Genomic DNA, 17,359 nt, shown 5'->3' with positions numbered 1-17,359 from the left:
CTCTTACTGGCTGTGTGTTCTCTGGCAAGCTACTTAACTTCTCCACTACAAGTTCAATTTTCTGGAAAATAATGATAACGTTTTCTAATCAGTTGAGGTTTAAATGAGATAGTGCGCGTTATAAAGTGTGTGGTAAGTAGTAAGCTGAATTGTAGCTACGATTATTACAAATCATTCAGGTTCATTCAAATTTGTAAGAGCCTCAAGATTCCCAAAACAAAAGAGGCAAAGTATATGAATGCTATTTCAATTTAGAATCTGCACATAAAACACATAAAAAATATCCATGTTAAATGCTCTGTGCTCCATGAAGTCACTCTTGAATTCTCACCTGACCCAACCAGAAATGACTGCTCCCTCCTTTGATCTCTGCACCCCTCCGTAAACAGAGGCTTCTTTACTTCAGTGTTTCTCATAAGGAAGCCAGCACTAAAGGCATTTGTGTTTTTGTCCTATCATCTTCTCAACTAAACTATAAGCTCTTTGAAAGCAGGGACTGTTCATAATCATCTTTTTATCCCAAGCAGATTCTAATATACAATAGACATTGAAGAAGATTGTATTCGATTAAATTTAAATGTAGATATACTTAAAAGATTACTTTTTACTCCTAATTTCTATAATATTTGCATTTTGTATCATAGTGAAATTCTTGACTAAAACATATGCTATGTGTATTGTATGTCTGCGTTGACATCATGGTGGGAAAAGCTATGTGAAATTCAGAGTGGCTGTTTTGTCTCTAGATGGTACATTCATTCTGGAAACAGTTCAATATGAAAACCAAATTTAAAGCTCAATTTAAGTCCAACTGTATGTTATTATAACTGATGAACTGTTGCATATGGAGTCTTAAAATGGTTTTAGATATATTAACCTACCCAGGTTAGGCATTAATCAGTGAAACTAAAACATTGTTGTTATATATAACATCTGCATTTAGATGAATCCAGGTGTGTATATTATTACTTTTCTTTCTGTAGATGAATTTTTACTATATTGACTCTTGTCACTGGTATGAAATCAGTTTCAATAGTATGTAAAATTCATAGCAAACGAATTATGGCCCACATGACAAACCTTGGCCAGCTATCCCTATGAAATTATTGATTGTATATATAATGTACTGTAATGATTGGCGCTCATATTACTTTTGTTTAACACTGTTGACTGATGATATTTCGTTCTATATTCTTATTCATTTTTTTCATTTCATTTAAATTTAATATAGATACAAAAACGATTAAAATAATCATGTGCTAGTGATATTGGTTAGTAAAATTATGTAAGTTTCAAAGGTACAATTCTAATATTTTTCATAAAGAAGAGTCAGAAAGAGGTACATTTAGTTTCAATCCCAGCTGTTCCTGGGACTGTCATATCACATGAACAATGAAATTTTACTGAGGATGTGAAAATAGCATTGAATCTGATGGAATAGATATTCTGAACATCAGATCTCAAATGTCTGCGTTTCAGTACATGTGAAATAAAACTTGGAATTCATTCACTATGACATTCTGACATGCTCTTCTCAAACACTGGAACATAGTATTGATTTAAATTTTGTCTTCGTATTTCCCTCATTTTATTTTGTTTTACTTATTATATGTTGGAAATATTGGAGGAAGTATTAAAAATAGAGAAGCTGATGGATGGGTTGGTGGTGGAGTCTTTATGATTATGTGAGTCAAGGAAAGGGTAAGAAGTTGACGTTTGACCACATTGGATATGGGGCAGCAATAGTTAACTATTAATTGAGATGACCTTACAAAATATTTGCTCCTTGCTTCTTTCAGTTTCTGTTTCGTGAAGGGCTATGAAATTAAAGTTAATTCTTCTGTGAGATTATAGCATTTTTAAAGTTTACTTTAGTTGATAATTATAAGTACAACCAACTTTATTATAAGTAGTGTAAAAAATTTATAGTGATCATTTAAAGGCATTGATATTTTCTGTTTTGAAAATATGTCCTTCTGCCTTAATTAATATTTGAAATACCCCAAATTGGGGGGGGAGGGCATAATGAAATCAGTAAAAACAGTGTAGGTTTTCAATAGCTTCCCCAATGGGCATCTAGTTTACAATTGAACAAATTGGGATTGATTTGAATAATGGCAGAGGAAGTAGGTCCTAGCTTTCTTTATTTGGCCATTCATTCTTTCAATCACTTATTCAAGAAATATCCTTTGAATGTTGAAATTAGCACAATGAAAAATGGCAAAGTTCTTATTCAAAAACTCACAATCCCAGGTGAGGTTTGAGGATGGAAGACCAACAAGAAGTAGACAGTTATAATAAAATACAGTAACAGAGCCTGTGTATGTGCTAGGAAAACAGACAGCAACCCCTAACTTTGCAGGAGAGATAGAGTAAGCTATTTTCACGTAAGACGTGACATTTTAGTGTAATCCTTCAAACTGGTAAGAGTTTTCCAGGAGAATCCATGGGGGTAGGCTCTTCAGCCGAAGGGAACAATACGTGTAAAGACGCGGACATATTTAAAAACTTGAAAGCTGTCTTTACCTTTGACTTGTTTTGGAGCACAGTTACTCATTTTAGTGAGCACAAGAGTAAATGGCAACAGTGGAAACCAGATACCAGGGTGTGTAATTAATGTTTATTGAACATTATCATACTCGATGCTAAACTGAATCTTGTTAGGCCCTACCTCTCTACCCAGTGAGTATACAGTCTAATTAAGAAAACCACCAAGGCAGGGATAAAAACAGCATCAAATCAATCAGCTGCTGTCTTTAAGGGGCCTATGACTGTCCATACAGAGATTTATAGATGAACAACAGTGCTTTGAAGTGCACTGGGAACAGAATCGGCAGGAGATGCAAACTTGAGTGAGGATTTATTTTGCTTTGGGCAGCTGAACCAAAGGTAGGTGGGCTGCCCATTCTGGACCCTCTGAAATTTTATGGTGGTCCAAGGGTAACCCCAATTAGAAGACCCACGTGTAGTCCAGCTGTTTTCTAAACTATCATCAATATATATAAATTTATAAAAACTATGAAATGTTCTGATACTAGATAATAAGGGTAGAATTTTGTATAATTTGGGAAAATTCAGCCAGGAATTTGGAGAATAAGATATCTGTTCATGCAATTCTAAAACCTTAGTGATTGAAATCTCTCTTTCCTCTGAAAAATTATTGGGAATAATCTATAAGATGATTACAGGGTTATAGTTAAAATTATCATAACTTTGTGCTTATATAACACAGGACAGACATATAATTGTGAAATGTTAGTCTTTATTTTTAAAAAATAAACTACAGAGCATTTCTTTTTATTAGTTGAAATTAGTGATTTTAGTCTATTCTCAACTATACATGCCAGAGGAAAGGTCTTTCATAGTTACAGGTATATTACTATTACGATATAGTGTCTGGAATAATATATATTAAATATTGCCTGGAATACAAAGAGTTCCTAAATGAAAGGCAAATATTTACTTTTGCTTTGATGATTTACATAATAGTGAATTAATGCCTTGATCAATGTAAGTATATTGAAATTATACTTAATTATAAAATATTGTTTTAAAATAATATTTGTGTAGGGATTTGGGATGACTGCACTAATTTGTATGCATTTCCTCACTTATATTTCATTTCTACTCATCTTGATTTTGATGTTAGATCTGTTTTCTTTCTCATATTCACTATACTTATACATTACAGTTTGCTGAACACTGAGCTAGAATGCTGAGGTTTTAATATTCCTGCGAACTTGGGCAGGCTACTTAAGCACTGAACCAACGTTGACTCATCTTTAGAATGGTGATAATGATATGAGTTGTACCTCCCTTACAGGGGTCCTCGGAGAATCAAATGATTCGGTGCTTACAAAAGTGTCAAGTTACACACAGTTGAAGGGGGTATCATGTTGATTGTGTATTTTGAAATTTATATTTGCATATCTTATAAGGACAAGTTTGTCTTGTTTAACAGAACTAGGATACTTGCTTTGTAGAAGGAGGGAACTTACTAAGGAGGTCCAATATTCCCCTAGCAGGGTGCATGTGTATCTTTATCCCTGCAAGTGTGAATGTGGCTGTGAATGGCACCTGCCTCCCAAAGCTTCAACTCCATTATCCTATAGGTCAGGATTCGCAGAGCAATACAATTTGACATCTTTTTCCATCATGCTTCTCACACTACAGGAAAGACTTAGGTGGCAGATTTCTTTCACGGGTGTATAATTCCCCAAACGTTTATCACGGAGACCATATACAGCTGGCTCTGGGATCGGCTTCTGAGAATTAATCCCCATCCTTGCCTCTTCTATTCCTTCCTACTGCTGGTGGGCCTTTTGTCCAAATCCTTTTGCTTTCAAGGTGTATGGGTGTGTAAATTACGTATGTAGTTCAACAGGAGTATACAATACTTCAAAATATGAGTTCTTCTTAAATACATAATCTGTATATGTCTGTATTTGAAAGAAATACCACACAGTAACAAGATGCAGGTACAGTTTAAAATATAACGTCTTTGAAAATCTGTCTTTGAGTAACAAAACTGTATTTCTCATTTCAGAACATGATGAGTGCAGCACAAATCAGCACAACTGTGATGAAAATGCTTTATGCTTCAATACTGTTGGAGGACACAACTGTGTTTGCAAACCAGGCTACACAGGGAATGGAACCACGTGCAAAGGTAAGAGGTTTAATGCCAGCACCTCTTCCATTAGGGAAAATATAATCCATCTGTACTTCCCTCCACCCCTTCTCATCACTGTCACCTACTTCGGGGCACTTTCCAGTCACTGAGAGCTTTCCAGTATGGTCCGTAGTCTTCTTCCTGATTACATCAGTGTTTCAGTGGACAAATTGCTCAATAATTTTGACTTAATGTTTCTTGACTTCACTCACTATGGTTTTCGTCTCTGCTCCTTTCTAGCAGATCAGATCCCGTTCATTTTTATACAGCACTGCCCCATCTTTGAAATTGTAAACTTCAACATTTTATTGTCTAACCCTGGTCTCTCTGCTTCCAGTTTGCCTCTGCTGTTCTTTCTACAACTCTTGAGCTTCAATTTCTCTGAGACTTCCTTTTCATTCAATTTACCAGGTTTAGGTGTTTTTTTTGGGGGGGTACAAATATGGCAGCGTTTTTCTTTTCTCTTTTCTTCTTTTTTTTTTTTTTTTTGGCTCCACTATCAGCCCTTGTGTTCTATTACCAGAATCCACTGTGAAATATCTCCATTTTGAGTCAGTCTGACAGTTTTTTTTTTCTCCTCTGCCCTCTCTCTTGAGCTGTGAGTACTAATTAATTGGGAATAATGGATCTCTATGTGTTGTACTTTCCGATGTTAGCTAGTTTGTCAATACTAATCAGTGATTCTTTTCAAAGTCCTGTTGAGATTGGATTTTCATTTGCATCAGTGAATATTCCAACTATAGTTTACCATCATCTGTTAAATCAGTCTTCACCAATGCCCTCTTTTCCTTCATTAGCCCAGCTTACATCCTACTTCACAAGGGAAGTAAGAGTTCTGTTATGGAAACTCCACCAATTCCCGTAGGATAAAATCCATCTTCTTTATTATATCATATCAGTTTATTTGTGATTTATCTAATTTAGGCTTTTTAAGCTTCAAAACTGGCCATTCCTCAAATACACTGTATCTGCCATCCTGGAGTTTGCTAAAATCAATTGGCTATAACACTGTACGTGTGGGAGGTAGGAAATGACAAGGGATGGCTGTTAATGCAGTGGCCCCAGAGTGAGGGTCTTAGGACCTGGCCTGTATTAACACATTGGGTGCAGGTATGGAAGGCCCAGAGGGTAACTTTGGTTTGTAAAAATCTATGAAATCTTTAATTTAGAGCACTATGAAGAAGGCCTACTAAATTTGGGGTCTGAGTCCCACAAAGATTTCCTTGGAGAAATTAGACAAATCCTGAGAAAAGCCAGACTTTTAAAGTCCATAGCATAGTACAGTGACACTAAAGGCTTAGGACTTCCCCAAAGCATATGGATGTTCTGAGTGTTTGGGGTTTAAGATTTCATCTGCGAGCCCAATAGCTTCTCTCTCTTCTTTCTATGTGACTCTAACTCTGACTAAATGTGAAGAATAAAGTTTATAGCCTAAAGAACTATTGAGGTCATAAGAAGATGTAGATGGATAATTATTATCATTGAAAGAAGGAGCATGTTCAAGGATCTATAAACTTTTTCTGGGAGTTGGGCTACAGGTTGCCTGAATAAAGACTCTTCAATCCCTGTGTATATCTCTGTTGCGAATGTCAAAAGCTGAGAGATAAGTAGTTTAGATGTAGGATGTGAATCATTGGGTCCTATGTTGCAAGAACAGGCTGCAACCTTGCAGATTACTCCAAGGAAGATATATGCATGGTCTGATGGATGTACCTTTATTATTTATGAGGTTTACATTCTCAATCTCTTTGCAAATCTTTGATGACTATATATTACTTTTGCCTAGAATGAAGACAGATTAGGACTTAGAACCAAAGAAGCTGAATGGCTTCTCTGGGCCCCATTCCTTTTGAACTCAGCACCTGAATCTCAGATTTCTACATTTTACCACTCTGAGAAAGTATATTCTAACTAATTAGAGGAAACACATGCCAGAAAAGTACTGAAAAAGCTTTTGCCCCAATGGATGTGACAAGCTGGTCCAGTTTATTCATGTCAGACCTTGCCAGTCGCTGAGCCTCACAGAGCCAAAGAACAAGCTGAAGTGGTATGAGAAGCTTCTAAGGGGGCTCATTCTTACCTGTCTTGTTTCTCTCACCTTCTTTGAAGGCATCTCAAAAGATCACCCTTGCAATGGCTCAGACCTTGACTCCTTTTCCTACTCACTTGCAAATTCACTCTAAGACCAGAGACTGTGCAGTTGCTTTGCCTTTGAACCTATAGCTTGACCTAACCTTAGCAGGGGAATGCAAGACTTTCTGAACACCACTGTGCAGATTCTTCTTACTGTTGGCTAATTCATCACCAGGACTGATTTAGAACTTTTTGAAAGATAGGGCATTTCTCTAATATTTTGGCACTTTGGCCAGTGTATAGGATGATCAGAGCCTCTCATAGGATTCAGTCATTTTCTCTTTCCTTATCTTATTCTCTAGATAGTGGTTTGCTCCCTAAGAAAACTGTCTACGGTACTTGCCATTTTTTTAGGTTTAATTTCAAGCTAGATTGTTACAGTGAAATAAATACAATCCTAATTCTAATGCACTTCCTGTTGTGTAAGGTAACTTTTTTTGTAACAAAGAGTTCAGTATTTTATTTTATAGATGAAATATTTCTTTACCACTGGAAAGAACACTATTTTTACAAATTCTGTTGGTTTCTTACCTGTATGGAAAATAGAATATGAATATGAAACTCTAATAGCATTTGTGATTTGATGTCCACATCTCCAAGGGAACAAAGAGAAGCTGGGTTTAGACTATCTGGAACGAGTTACTTCTAAAGTGCTAAAATTATGTGTGTCTGAATTATTTTAGCATTTTGCAAAGATGGCTGTAGGAATGGAGGAGCTTGTATTGCCGCTAACGTGTGTGCCTGCCTACAAGGCTTCACTGGACCCAGCTGTGAAACAGGTAAGAATATCATTTCATCTTTTAGAAAATCAAGTTTTATGCCGATATATAAAGTAATCCATGAGTAAAATAATGTTTCGGGTTCCAAGTGGGCTCTCAAAGCATGGAGCTATTAATAAGGAAGTGCGAGGAGTGATGCATGTTCACTGGGTGTTTCCCCAGAGTCACTCTAAGGAGGTTTTGCAGCTACTGTAACCAGAAGCCTATCGCACATTTTCAGAAAGATGTGTGGGATTGCCAAGGTTTTATGCTTCATAATTTGTTTTACTCATTTGGAGTCTGTTTTTTCTGGAATCTGTATGACACTGTTCAAGCATAGACTTCAAGCTTACGGCCAACTGACTTCCTAGGACACGCTACCTCCTGCATCCACATTTGAGAATTTAAAATAAAATTTTACCTAGCTCATACAATATTCACTTATTGTTGTTTATTTACAAAATATTTAAAGTTTTCTTTTCCTTAATTATTCCTCATTCAAGTCCACTTTAAACTTACTTTTTCTCATGGCTACTAATGCTAGAAACTTTTAAAAATATTAAATATCTATCTATATCTATATCTATCATCTATCTATCTATCTACCTCTATATATGGTCTGTATATAGCTTATGACCAATAGTAAGATGTTTCTTCAGTTGAAAATACACCTTAAGAATAAAAAGGTGTTTTTAGTATTAGGTTCTAATTAAAATCATGTCAGTAGTAGTTTAGTTCCTTTGGGTCAAGTGGGTTCTAATAGCAGATGACCTCAGAAGTCTGGTTATAATCCCTAAGAGAAAGCTTCTGCCACCAGCGATTGGCGGTTGCCACGTCACAGTGCTTTCCATAAATTTCAATGCAGCAGATGCAGTGCATGTCCTGTCTCGATCCCACTTGCAAAGTCATCTGGTTTAATAAAAACACTAACAGATCAGAACGTGAGACAGAAAATGTTGTGCTCCATTTGGGAAGTGAACATTTTACTGACTGGATACTACCACTGTTCACAGAAGGATGCTCACCAAAGGGCTTGCATCACTAGATCATTTCATTCTCCAAGGACCCTAAGTGGTGTTTTTCAAACTTCAGTGACTAACAGGTTACAAAAGTCTCTAATAGAAAACACACAGTGGCCATCTTTGATATGTGGGACTCTTTCTTCAGGGGAGCATTTCCTAAATTTGGAGTTCCCAAGCTCATTGTGCATGTGAATCAGCCATAAAGCTTGTTAACTTGTTAAAAATACAGATTTCTGGTAATTCACTATCGTAGAATTTACTAGATCAAAATCAGGTCCTTTCGATGCAATAGTTCTACAAACTTTCTGTCCTGTCATCTCCACCAGTACACCCACACACATCAAGGTATACTGTGGTCCTGTATCTCAACCCCTCTGGCGATCATGTTTCCTGAATATGGTAGTTTGTAGTGCTTCTAGTACAGAGTCGATACTGAAATGCTGGCTTTTTTATGGCATGTCGGTGATGTGGAATTATGAAATAAAGGCTGTCCCAGAAAATCTGTGGTGAATAATGGCCATGCCCAATCATACATATCATTCTTCTGTGCTGGGGAAAAAAAAAATTATGCGATGAGATTGTGAAAATCTGAAATGATGTAACATTAATCTGCGCAATGTAAAATGATACTGAAGTTAAAAATAACCCAATAGTATATTTAGCTTTCTCTAGTTAATTATCGCTGAACTTCCAGTCTATAAAAAGATGATCCCAGAATTACTCTAAGTAGCTGTCTGTAATATTTAAAGTTTTCTTTGAGAAGGACAGATGTGGGTTCAAAATCTAGCTACCATTTACTTGTTATGTGGCCTTGGACGAGTTACATAACTTCTCAGGGTCTTATACTCTCTATATATCATCTTATTCTTCACAGGTCTCCTCCAAGATAGGCATTATCTCCATTTACAAATGAGAATATTAGGTTCAGAGTGATTAATTTTTATTTTCTAAGTTCACAGAGTTTGCACCTGAATACAGAAGTCTTTGTACTCCTAAACCCAGGCTTTTTATTTATATCAGTGCTTTTTAAAGTTTCTATTGAAGTCACTCTAATGGCAGAGAAAAGAGACTGTCTTTGTCCAGGGAGGTCCTAGAATGACCCACCACAAGGGTAAATCAAATTTCTTCAAATTTCTTGTTTTATCCTAAAAATTCATTTATTTCTATTTCGTAATATATGAAAATACTGAACTTACATACATTGAGTAAAGTTAGTGCTCTAAGACAATGCGTCATAGTTTATATCTGCTTTCTAGGATCACCAAATATGGCCCAAGACAATATTTCACTATTTGAGAAGCAAGCATTCCTGCCTCCCGTCTGGGGAAATGTAATGCTACTACTTGCCTCTTAGCATCTGTCCCAGTTGTTGTTCTAGGTTAGATCCTAACCCAACACTTCTCAACACCATCACTTTTTTTGATGCAATTATAAATAGATGTGCCCTTTTAAAAAATAACTTTAGATGAGAAGAGACCCATGTGAAATAACATACCCAGCATGTTTTCTTGGCCAGTAATCAAGTAATCATCCCCCTCTTATCTCATTTCACATCCACGTAAGTCTTTTTGTTTCTCTTTACTAGGGTCCATTTCTTTTCATTCTGGCTGGTACTACCGTAGTTCAGGGCTTTCAGGTGTATCTCTTTCTGGTCCACTCTCCGCAGAATTTCAGAGCACAAGTCTTATCATATCATCTGTACTGAAAAAAAACCAAAAACTTCAGTATCTCCCGATGCCCTCAAGATAAAGGTCACCTCTTTTATATAGGACATATAAGGCCCTTCAAGATTTGGGCTCTGCATATCTACCCAGTTTTCATCTTTTTGACCTTCTGTCTCCACAACTCATCCCCACCCTCCCCGGCATTGAGTTTCATGGGGGTAAAGGGGGTATCTTATTCATTTATGAATCTTCAAGACATAGTCTAAGGCTTGCACTTTATTAGACTGTCCACAGATTCTTGGTGTATAAACAGGCATAAGTGATCTATTTAAATGAGGTTGTGGTTGCTTACATATTTGCTGGACTTGTTTGAATATTAGTTTAAAGAGGGCTTTGGGATCCTCTGGTCCTGTAGTCTCATGGCAGATAAGGTAATTAAAGCAGAGAGGTGAAGTAACTTATGTAAGGTGTTTCATTGTAGATACAGATCTGCGATTTAGAACGCAGGTCTTCCGATCCCTAGTCCACCATTTTCCCCTCCCTCCCTTCTTCCCTTTTTTCCTATGCCATGCTACATACTCAGGAATTCATTCTACTATTATCCCTCAGGAGGTCTGCAACTTTGTTATGTCCACCCTTCAACTGCCAGATAATCCTGTTGTCTTTAACAGTGAAGACTGTGGCAGGTTTTCTCTCCCAAGGTAGGGAAAGCATCAGGATTGTCAAAGATCCTAAGAATCGGAATGACCTAAATTGGGCCTGCTAGCCTGGGATGCTGCCTGATAGCTTAGAAAAGAGATTAATTCCTGGCCCAGTGACCACCTGTTGGGCCCTCACAATGGAAATACTCAGGATGAAGTACTAGGATTTATTGATTTTTGAAAAACAATCTTAATGTGCATGATATTTACCAACGCTTGTTACTTTAGTTGAGAAAATTCTCCCCTGAACCCAACTCTCCTTAATATATTTCGTCTATTTCTGCATCTTATGTATATTAGTGGAATGGTTGAATCCGTTTACCAACTTTACAAAGGGACTATGTGTATGCTTTCTACAGATTAGAATTAATTTTTCATGACCTTCTTTTTTAGCTGCTGTGTAAAATCACCCACATGTACAACATAACTTCAGTTTTAATTAAACATCCTAATATTCCAGCAGGTGTTTAACTTGGATCTAGCAGAGTAATTATTTCTTGGATAACTCAATAAAATGTATTAGGAATCTATGTGCTGAGGTTTAACAGCTCTATCACTGCCATACTGTATTTATTGCACAGTTGCTAAACCTCAGCGAACATGTGTCTGATGTTCTAATTAATATGCAAAGCTGTCTCGTTATACTAAAAGTAAATCTTTCAGTCATGATTTAAAGCATAACTCCAAAAGATTTGACAGTTCCCTATAAGTAACTGCTGATTTAAATCAAATTAAATGTTTGTAACTGGGGAAATGTTGGTATCAAATAGAAGCTAAAAAAAAATATGCTGTAATATCAAAGAAAAGGAGATCAGACATTTTGGTGATAAATGGCTATTTTTCCCCCCTGTGTGTAAAATAATGGGTTTCTTAGCCACAGATCAAAACATGAAATGAGATTATAATTATTTTTAGTGAGTAGTTAAATGAATATAAATTTAAGGTGCATTCCTAAGTGGTTTTGTAGCTTTTTAATATCTGTAGTTTCAAAATGATAAAATGAAGCACGCGGTATATATGAATGTTGCTTTACTTCAAAGGTAACTTCAAATTAATTTAGGTTGATTGACTTAAAAAGTATATTACTATTATGGTATAGGTGGAAAAAATCTTTTAATTCATTTATGGTAACAAAGTTAGTTTGCCAGTAGTATATACAGTTAGTGTTTATTAATGTCAAAATGTATTAAATTTCTTGCTACAGTTATATTAGCACATTTTTCATCATTTAAAGGAATATATTGCACCATGATACCTGATGTGATTATTATATACATTTTAAGAAAATTTTATATACAGAACTGTTTGAAGTTTTTAGACATCCTTGAGTTAACTGGAGATACCCTGAGATGTTATAAAATAAGAGTTAAGAATAATAAATGATTCTAGTTTTCTTGATTCATTTATAAACCAGCTTTAAGTATAATTTTACTGCACTTTGATGGTTTAAAATGGTTAATTTAGCAATGTGCATTCTTTGCATTTCCTTAAAATTGCTTTATTTTAGTTCTAATGCAAATCTTAAAAATTAATGTTTTATAGAATTCTTGGTACTATTCGAAAAGTAGTTAAAAGTTTTCAGTGTTAAATCTCAAAGTCATTCTTCCAAGTCCTTCAGGTTAATTGGAAAAAATCTTACTCACTCTTTGCATGTATCAGTCATGTATAATAGATAACAACTCTGATGGCAAAATTTTTCAGACTCTTTTATTGTTAGGCCTAACTAATTAACATTGGAAATGAGGATACATCATGGAGTTAATATAAAAGAAAAAAATTGCTTTCAAGTTGTTAGAGGGCAGATCTCCATGAAAAAAGTCCACAGGAGTTATTTGGAATTCGGAAAAGATCTTCACTTTTGCTTTAAAAATATTGATAATTTTATTCAGTGGATCACCCTTGAATATAACTTATATTGTATTATGCCCTGGAATTCTTAGAATCTGTGTCCCCTCTTTCTTTATTCAAAGCAAACCAAAAAAATAACTTTTTAGATTTTAAAAATATTATTCTAAAATTAATTAGCTGAGTACTGCATTAATATTTTGAATAAGCAATATTTGTGCATGGTTTAAATTTACAAAAACAAAGGCATATAATGAAAAATAAATTTTCTTTGTACCTCTTCCCCAATCACTGCTTTTTCCTTTACTGTATCTCGGCAGTCATACTATTAATGTATTAATTCTGTCCTCATTAGACAGAATGATTCAAATAGGAAAGCCAGTCTTAGAGGAGCCTGCTACTCAAATTTTAATTTGTAGCTCTGTGGTTGCCAATAAGAATATACATCTTGGGGACAAGGTTTTCTCTTCCTTTGGTCATCTCTATACAGTGGTTGGGACTGTTCTGCATTATTCTCATTCATAAATTCTAAATGTTTTCATACATAGATAAGCGCATATACTTCTGTTCATTATCAGTATGTTGGGGTGGTACAAACTTAATATTGTGGAGACACATTAGAAAGTGATAATGACGTGGACAGCTATCAGGGACTTTGTCTTCTCAAATTCAGAATACATCCCAGGTACATTTTATTTATGCTCCAATTAGTTTTGCTTCTTGGCTTACATTTCTTCCTTCTATGTTTTATTTCTTTCTACCTGAAGGACCTGCTTTAGTATTCTTTTAGAGTGGGTCTATTAGTGGCAAACGCTCAGTCTTGGTCTGAAATGGGCTTTGTGCCATTTTCACTCTACGTTAGTTATGTAGTTATGTACAGAATTCTAGATTGTTTTTTCTAAGCACTGTGAGGAAGTATTCCATTGCTTTTGGTGCCTCTGAGGTTTCTGTTTAGAATTCTACTGTCAGTTCAGTGGTAATTCATTTGAAAACACTTTTTCGCTCTTAATTACTTTTAAGATCTCCTGTACCTTGGGGCTTGTGGTTTCAATGCGTTGTATCTGGGCATGAATTTATTTTTATTTATCTTGCTTGAAGCTCCTTTAGATTGGTGAATCTCTTTCATCAATTTTGGAAAATACTCAATCTTTATCTTATTAAATACTGCTTCTCATTCTCTTTATTTTTTCCTTCTGGACTTCCTATTAGATATATGTTGGCAGTTATCTTTCTATGTTTTTTCAGCTTTTCTTTAGTATTTTCCATCTCTTTATCTCTCTGTGTTATGTCCTTTGTGATTTCTTCATATTTATCCCCCAGTCTGTTAGGTGTCTTCTCAGCTTTGTCTAATTCTTTGTTTAGCTAATCCATTGAATTTTTTTTTTAAGCTCAGTAACTATCTTTAACTTCTAGGAGTTCTCTTTTTCAAATCTTTTTGTACCTTTCCCCTTAGTTCTATTCCTTTCTTGTGATTTTGATTTCTTCTTTTGTTTTTCACAATTTTAAACAAACTTATAATCTTTATCATATTGGCTGAAGTTCAAGGGGGTCTAAATCTGCCTTTTATTATGTTTTCTGACTTTTGCTCATGATGCAGTGTTTTCATGTGCATTTTGTACTTCTGACTGTATCTTCTTTGACCTGTGAGACCTTAAGTCTCTTCCCTCCAGAGGAATTTTTCATTTGCTTCTTCAGGTATACCAGGAATATTACAATCGATATTTGTGTTCATTTTTTTGCGGTATACTGAAGTGGTATACCACACAGATGGTATTAATTTGAACCTCAAAACTCTGTAAGAGCAAACATTTGTTTCTCCCCATCTAAGTACACGCAAAAATAGTGTGTCATCTCCTAAACTATTGTGCTAGTGGATATTTTATTTGTACGTGTTTGTGTCTGTGTGTATCTAGCCTACACTTGAAGGACAGCCCTTTAAGAATCCTGCTTTGTGCTGGAGTCTTAGACCTTGTATAGGACCAAGTCCTCTCTACTGTCACCATGTGGGCCGTAAAACACAAATATGCTGTTCAGCTTATTCTTGTGCCATATAGGAATTTTCATTTTTAAAAATAAATTATAAATGTAATATTATAAATGTAATATTTATAAATGTAATATTATATATTTGAAAGCCATGCACTTGTAGAAAGATTTTCAGGTTACTCAGTTCTTATTATTGCTGGAATAGGAGAGAAAGTCATCCATTTTAGATGTAAGTATGATTTTGTTGGTGCTCCGTGACTCCTGTGAGTGATGGACTCTGATTACTCATAAATTTGCATACTGTGAGGTGAACCTCAAGGAGGCAGAATAAAAATGAGGTGGAACATAGGAAGAAATAATGGTAATATGTACAACTTCATCGAATTTACTAGGAATGGAGCTGGGGATTTGGCTGCTTCCTTCTCTTCACTAAATTTCTGATGCTCCAAAAGAGAATCTGTATTTATTCCTAAATCATCTACGGTTAATTTCCACTCCTTTCCTTGTGTACACTTTCTGGAAAAAACCACAGGGACTTAGGAAGAACAAATCCATAGCTGTTAGCATTTTTCAGCAGATAGGTGAGTCTTTCTGAAGAATTTACTGTTTTTTGAGAGAAGAAAGTATATTCTGGGTATTATTGTTTTTTTGTTTGTTTGTTTTTGTTTTTGTTTTTTTTTAGATTTAAACTAAAATGTGGTACACAAGTTAAGTATCAAATATGGGTATAGTGTCAAGACAAAGAAGATGAATCAAATTTGCAAATGACATAAATTGGGGAGGGTAACTAATATGACAAAAGACAGCCAAGACGCAAAGTTATTCAGATTGCAGGAACAATGGAATCAAAATAACACTATGACATTTAACAGACATTTAAAAGCACCTCCTACAGTTGTCTTGCTTTTAGCTTTCAAATAAGGCCACACTGCTTATACCAGTGTTTTGTTTTTAAATTCTTAATTCTGAGGCCCACATGCATTGTGTCCTTCACCCTACCCTTTGACTTTCTTCTTTTCTTTCATTGTTCTTCTTTTCCCCTTCCCCCTTTTCCCCATTCCCTCCTATTGGAGTATGGGTTCCTTGAGAGCAGAGGTGAAACCTTCAGTTTTGTGTTTCTCATAAGGCTTAGCATCGTAGGGTACGCAGTCAATGAATATTAATAAAATATAAATACACTCTTGCATTTGGTTTAGGAAAAAAAACAATTGCCCAGGATAGAGGAAACCAACAGTTTCATTCTTTACTTGACTGTTGATTTCAAGTTCAGAATGAGCCAAAAGTATGTGCAGCTCTAAGAGAAAATGCAAATTTAGCCTGTATTAATAGAAGCAGAGTACGCAAAACAATGTAAGTAATAGTCTCCCTAAATTCTGTATTACTTACTCCATAGTGGAATATTGTATTCACTTTCGCTAACAAATTTTAAGAGGTTATCAGCAGATTGAAACGTGATCAGGAAAAAGTTATCTGGGAGGTGAAAGCCCTGGTTCATATAAGAGGATAGTTGAATAAACCCTAGATGTTTAATCAAGAAATGAAAAAAAAAAATTAAAATTGAACAGTGGTTTGAAAAATATCGTTAAATACATGAAGAGCTAAAGTTACTATTTGGATTAGATTAGTATGTGTAGCTCTAGTGTGCAAAGCTAGTGAATTTATTGGGAGGCAAGTTTGAGCTTCAAATAAGAAATATACTGGTCACAAGAACCATATGAAAACGTGGCACCCCAGGCTGTGTGTTCAAGCAGAGCGTACATGACCAAATGTTAGAAGCTCTTGGGGCCCATAGGATTTTCCCACTAGATCTAGAGTGCCTTGGTTCATGGGGATAATCTAGGACTCTTCTTGTTACAATTTTTCATAACCATAGCTTCTTCAAACTGACAGTATTAGCATGTGGGTTTAGAGTTAAGAGTAGGCTTGGAAGATGGCTCTGGGTACAAATCCAGGCTCTGCCACTGACTACCTGTGTGGAATGGGGCAAGTTATTTAATTTTTATGTGTCTTGGTCTCCTTGTTTTAAAATGGAAAGAGAATAAGACCCATTTTATTGCATTGTTGAGAAGATCGCATTAGTCGATACATACAAATAATTAACAGCAGTGTCTCAGGGAATGTTAAGTGTTATTTTGACCTTCCCCCTAATCCCTACAATAACCCTCTAAAATAATTATTACCAGATGCGGAAACTGAGGTTCAAGCAGATTAAGTAATTTGCTCTGGGCTATACAGCCAGCAAAGTGGGGAAATAAGGAATCGTGCCCAGGGCTGATGGATTAACGGAATCGGTGCTCTTTCTGCTCTGATATTTGGCCTCCACTGCACCATAAACGTGATTAAATGCCTTTGAAATGGCAGCAAACTTGTGGAATATAGGTGCCAAGTTATCTGAATTAAATATTTATTACGCTCTTGTGCATGCATAGCATGACATGTATATGAAGATGCAGAAAGTAAAATGCAGTCCCTTGGGAGTTTATATGTCTGATTGTCTAATGTACAGGGCAGCACTTCATCTAAATGACAGGGAATGAACAGGCAGGTACAAAAATAATAACAATACCTTTTAAGTGGT

At 35.6% G+C, this 17,359-nt stretch overlaps 1 protein-coding gene across 3 annotated transcripts in view; it reads left to right on the top strand.

Moving 5' to 3' along the window:
* The window catches only part of NELL2 (neural EGFL like 2), a 313,252-nt gene that overhangs the window by 218,404 nt on the left and 77,489 nt on the right, over positions 1–17,359 (top strand). For all 3 annotated transcript variants that reach the window (XM_033118178.1, XM_033118180.1, XM_033118179.1), the window contains exons 15-16: positions 4,547–4,669; positions 7,489–7,584. In XM_033118178.1, the coding sequence (XP_032974069.1) occupies positions 4,547–4,669; positions 7,489–7,584 (219 nt within the window). The remainder of the gene's footprint in view (positions 1–4,546; positions 4,670–7,488; positions 7,585–17,359) is intronic.

The sequence above is a fragment of the Rhinolophus ferrumequinum genome, chromosome 10 (assembly GCF_004115265.2).
Source record: "Rhinolophus ferrumequinum isolate MPI-CBG mRhiFer1 chromosome 10, mRhiFer1_v1.p, whole genome shotgun sequence".
NCBI classification, from domain to species: Eukaryota; Metazoa; Chordata; class Mammalia; order Chiroptera; family Rhinolophidae; genus Rhinolophus; species Rhinolophus ferrumequinum.
Note: the sequence above shows the minus strand (reverse complement) of the source record. Positions and strands in the feature narration are given on the sequence as shown.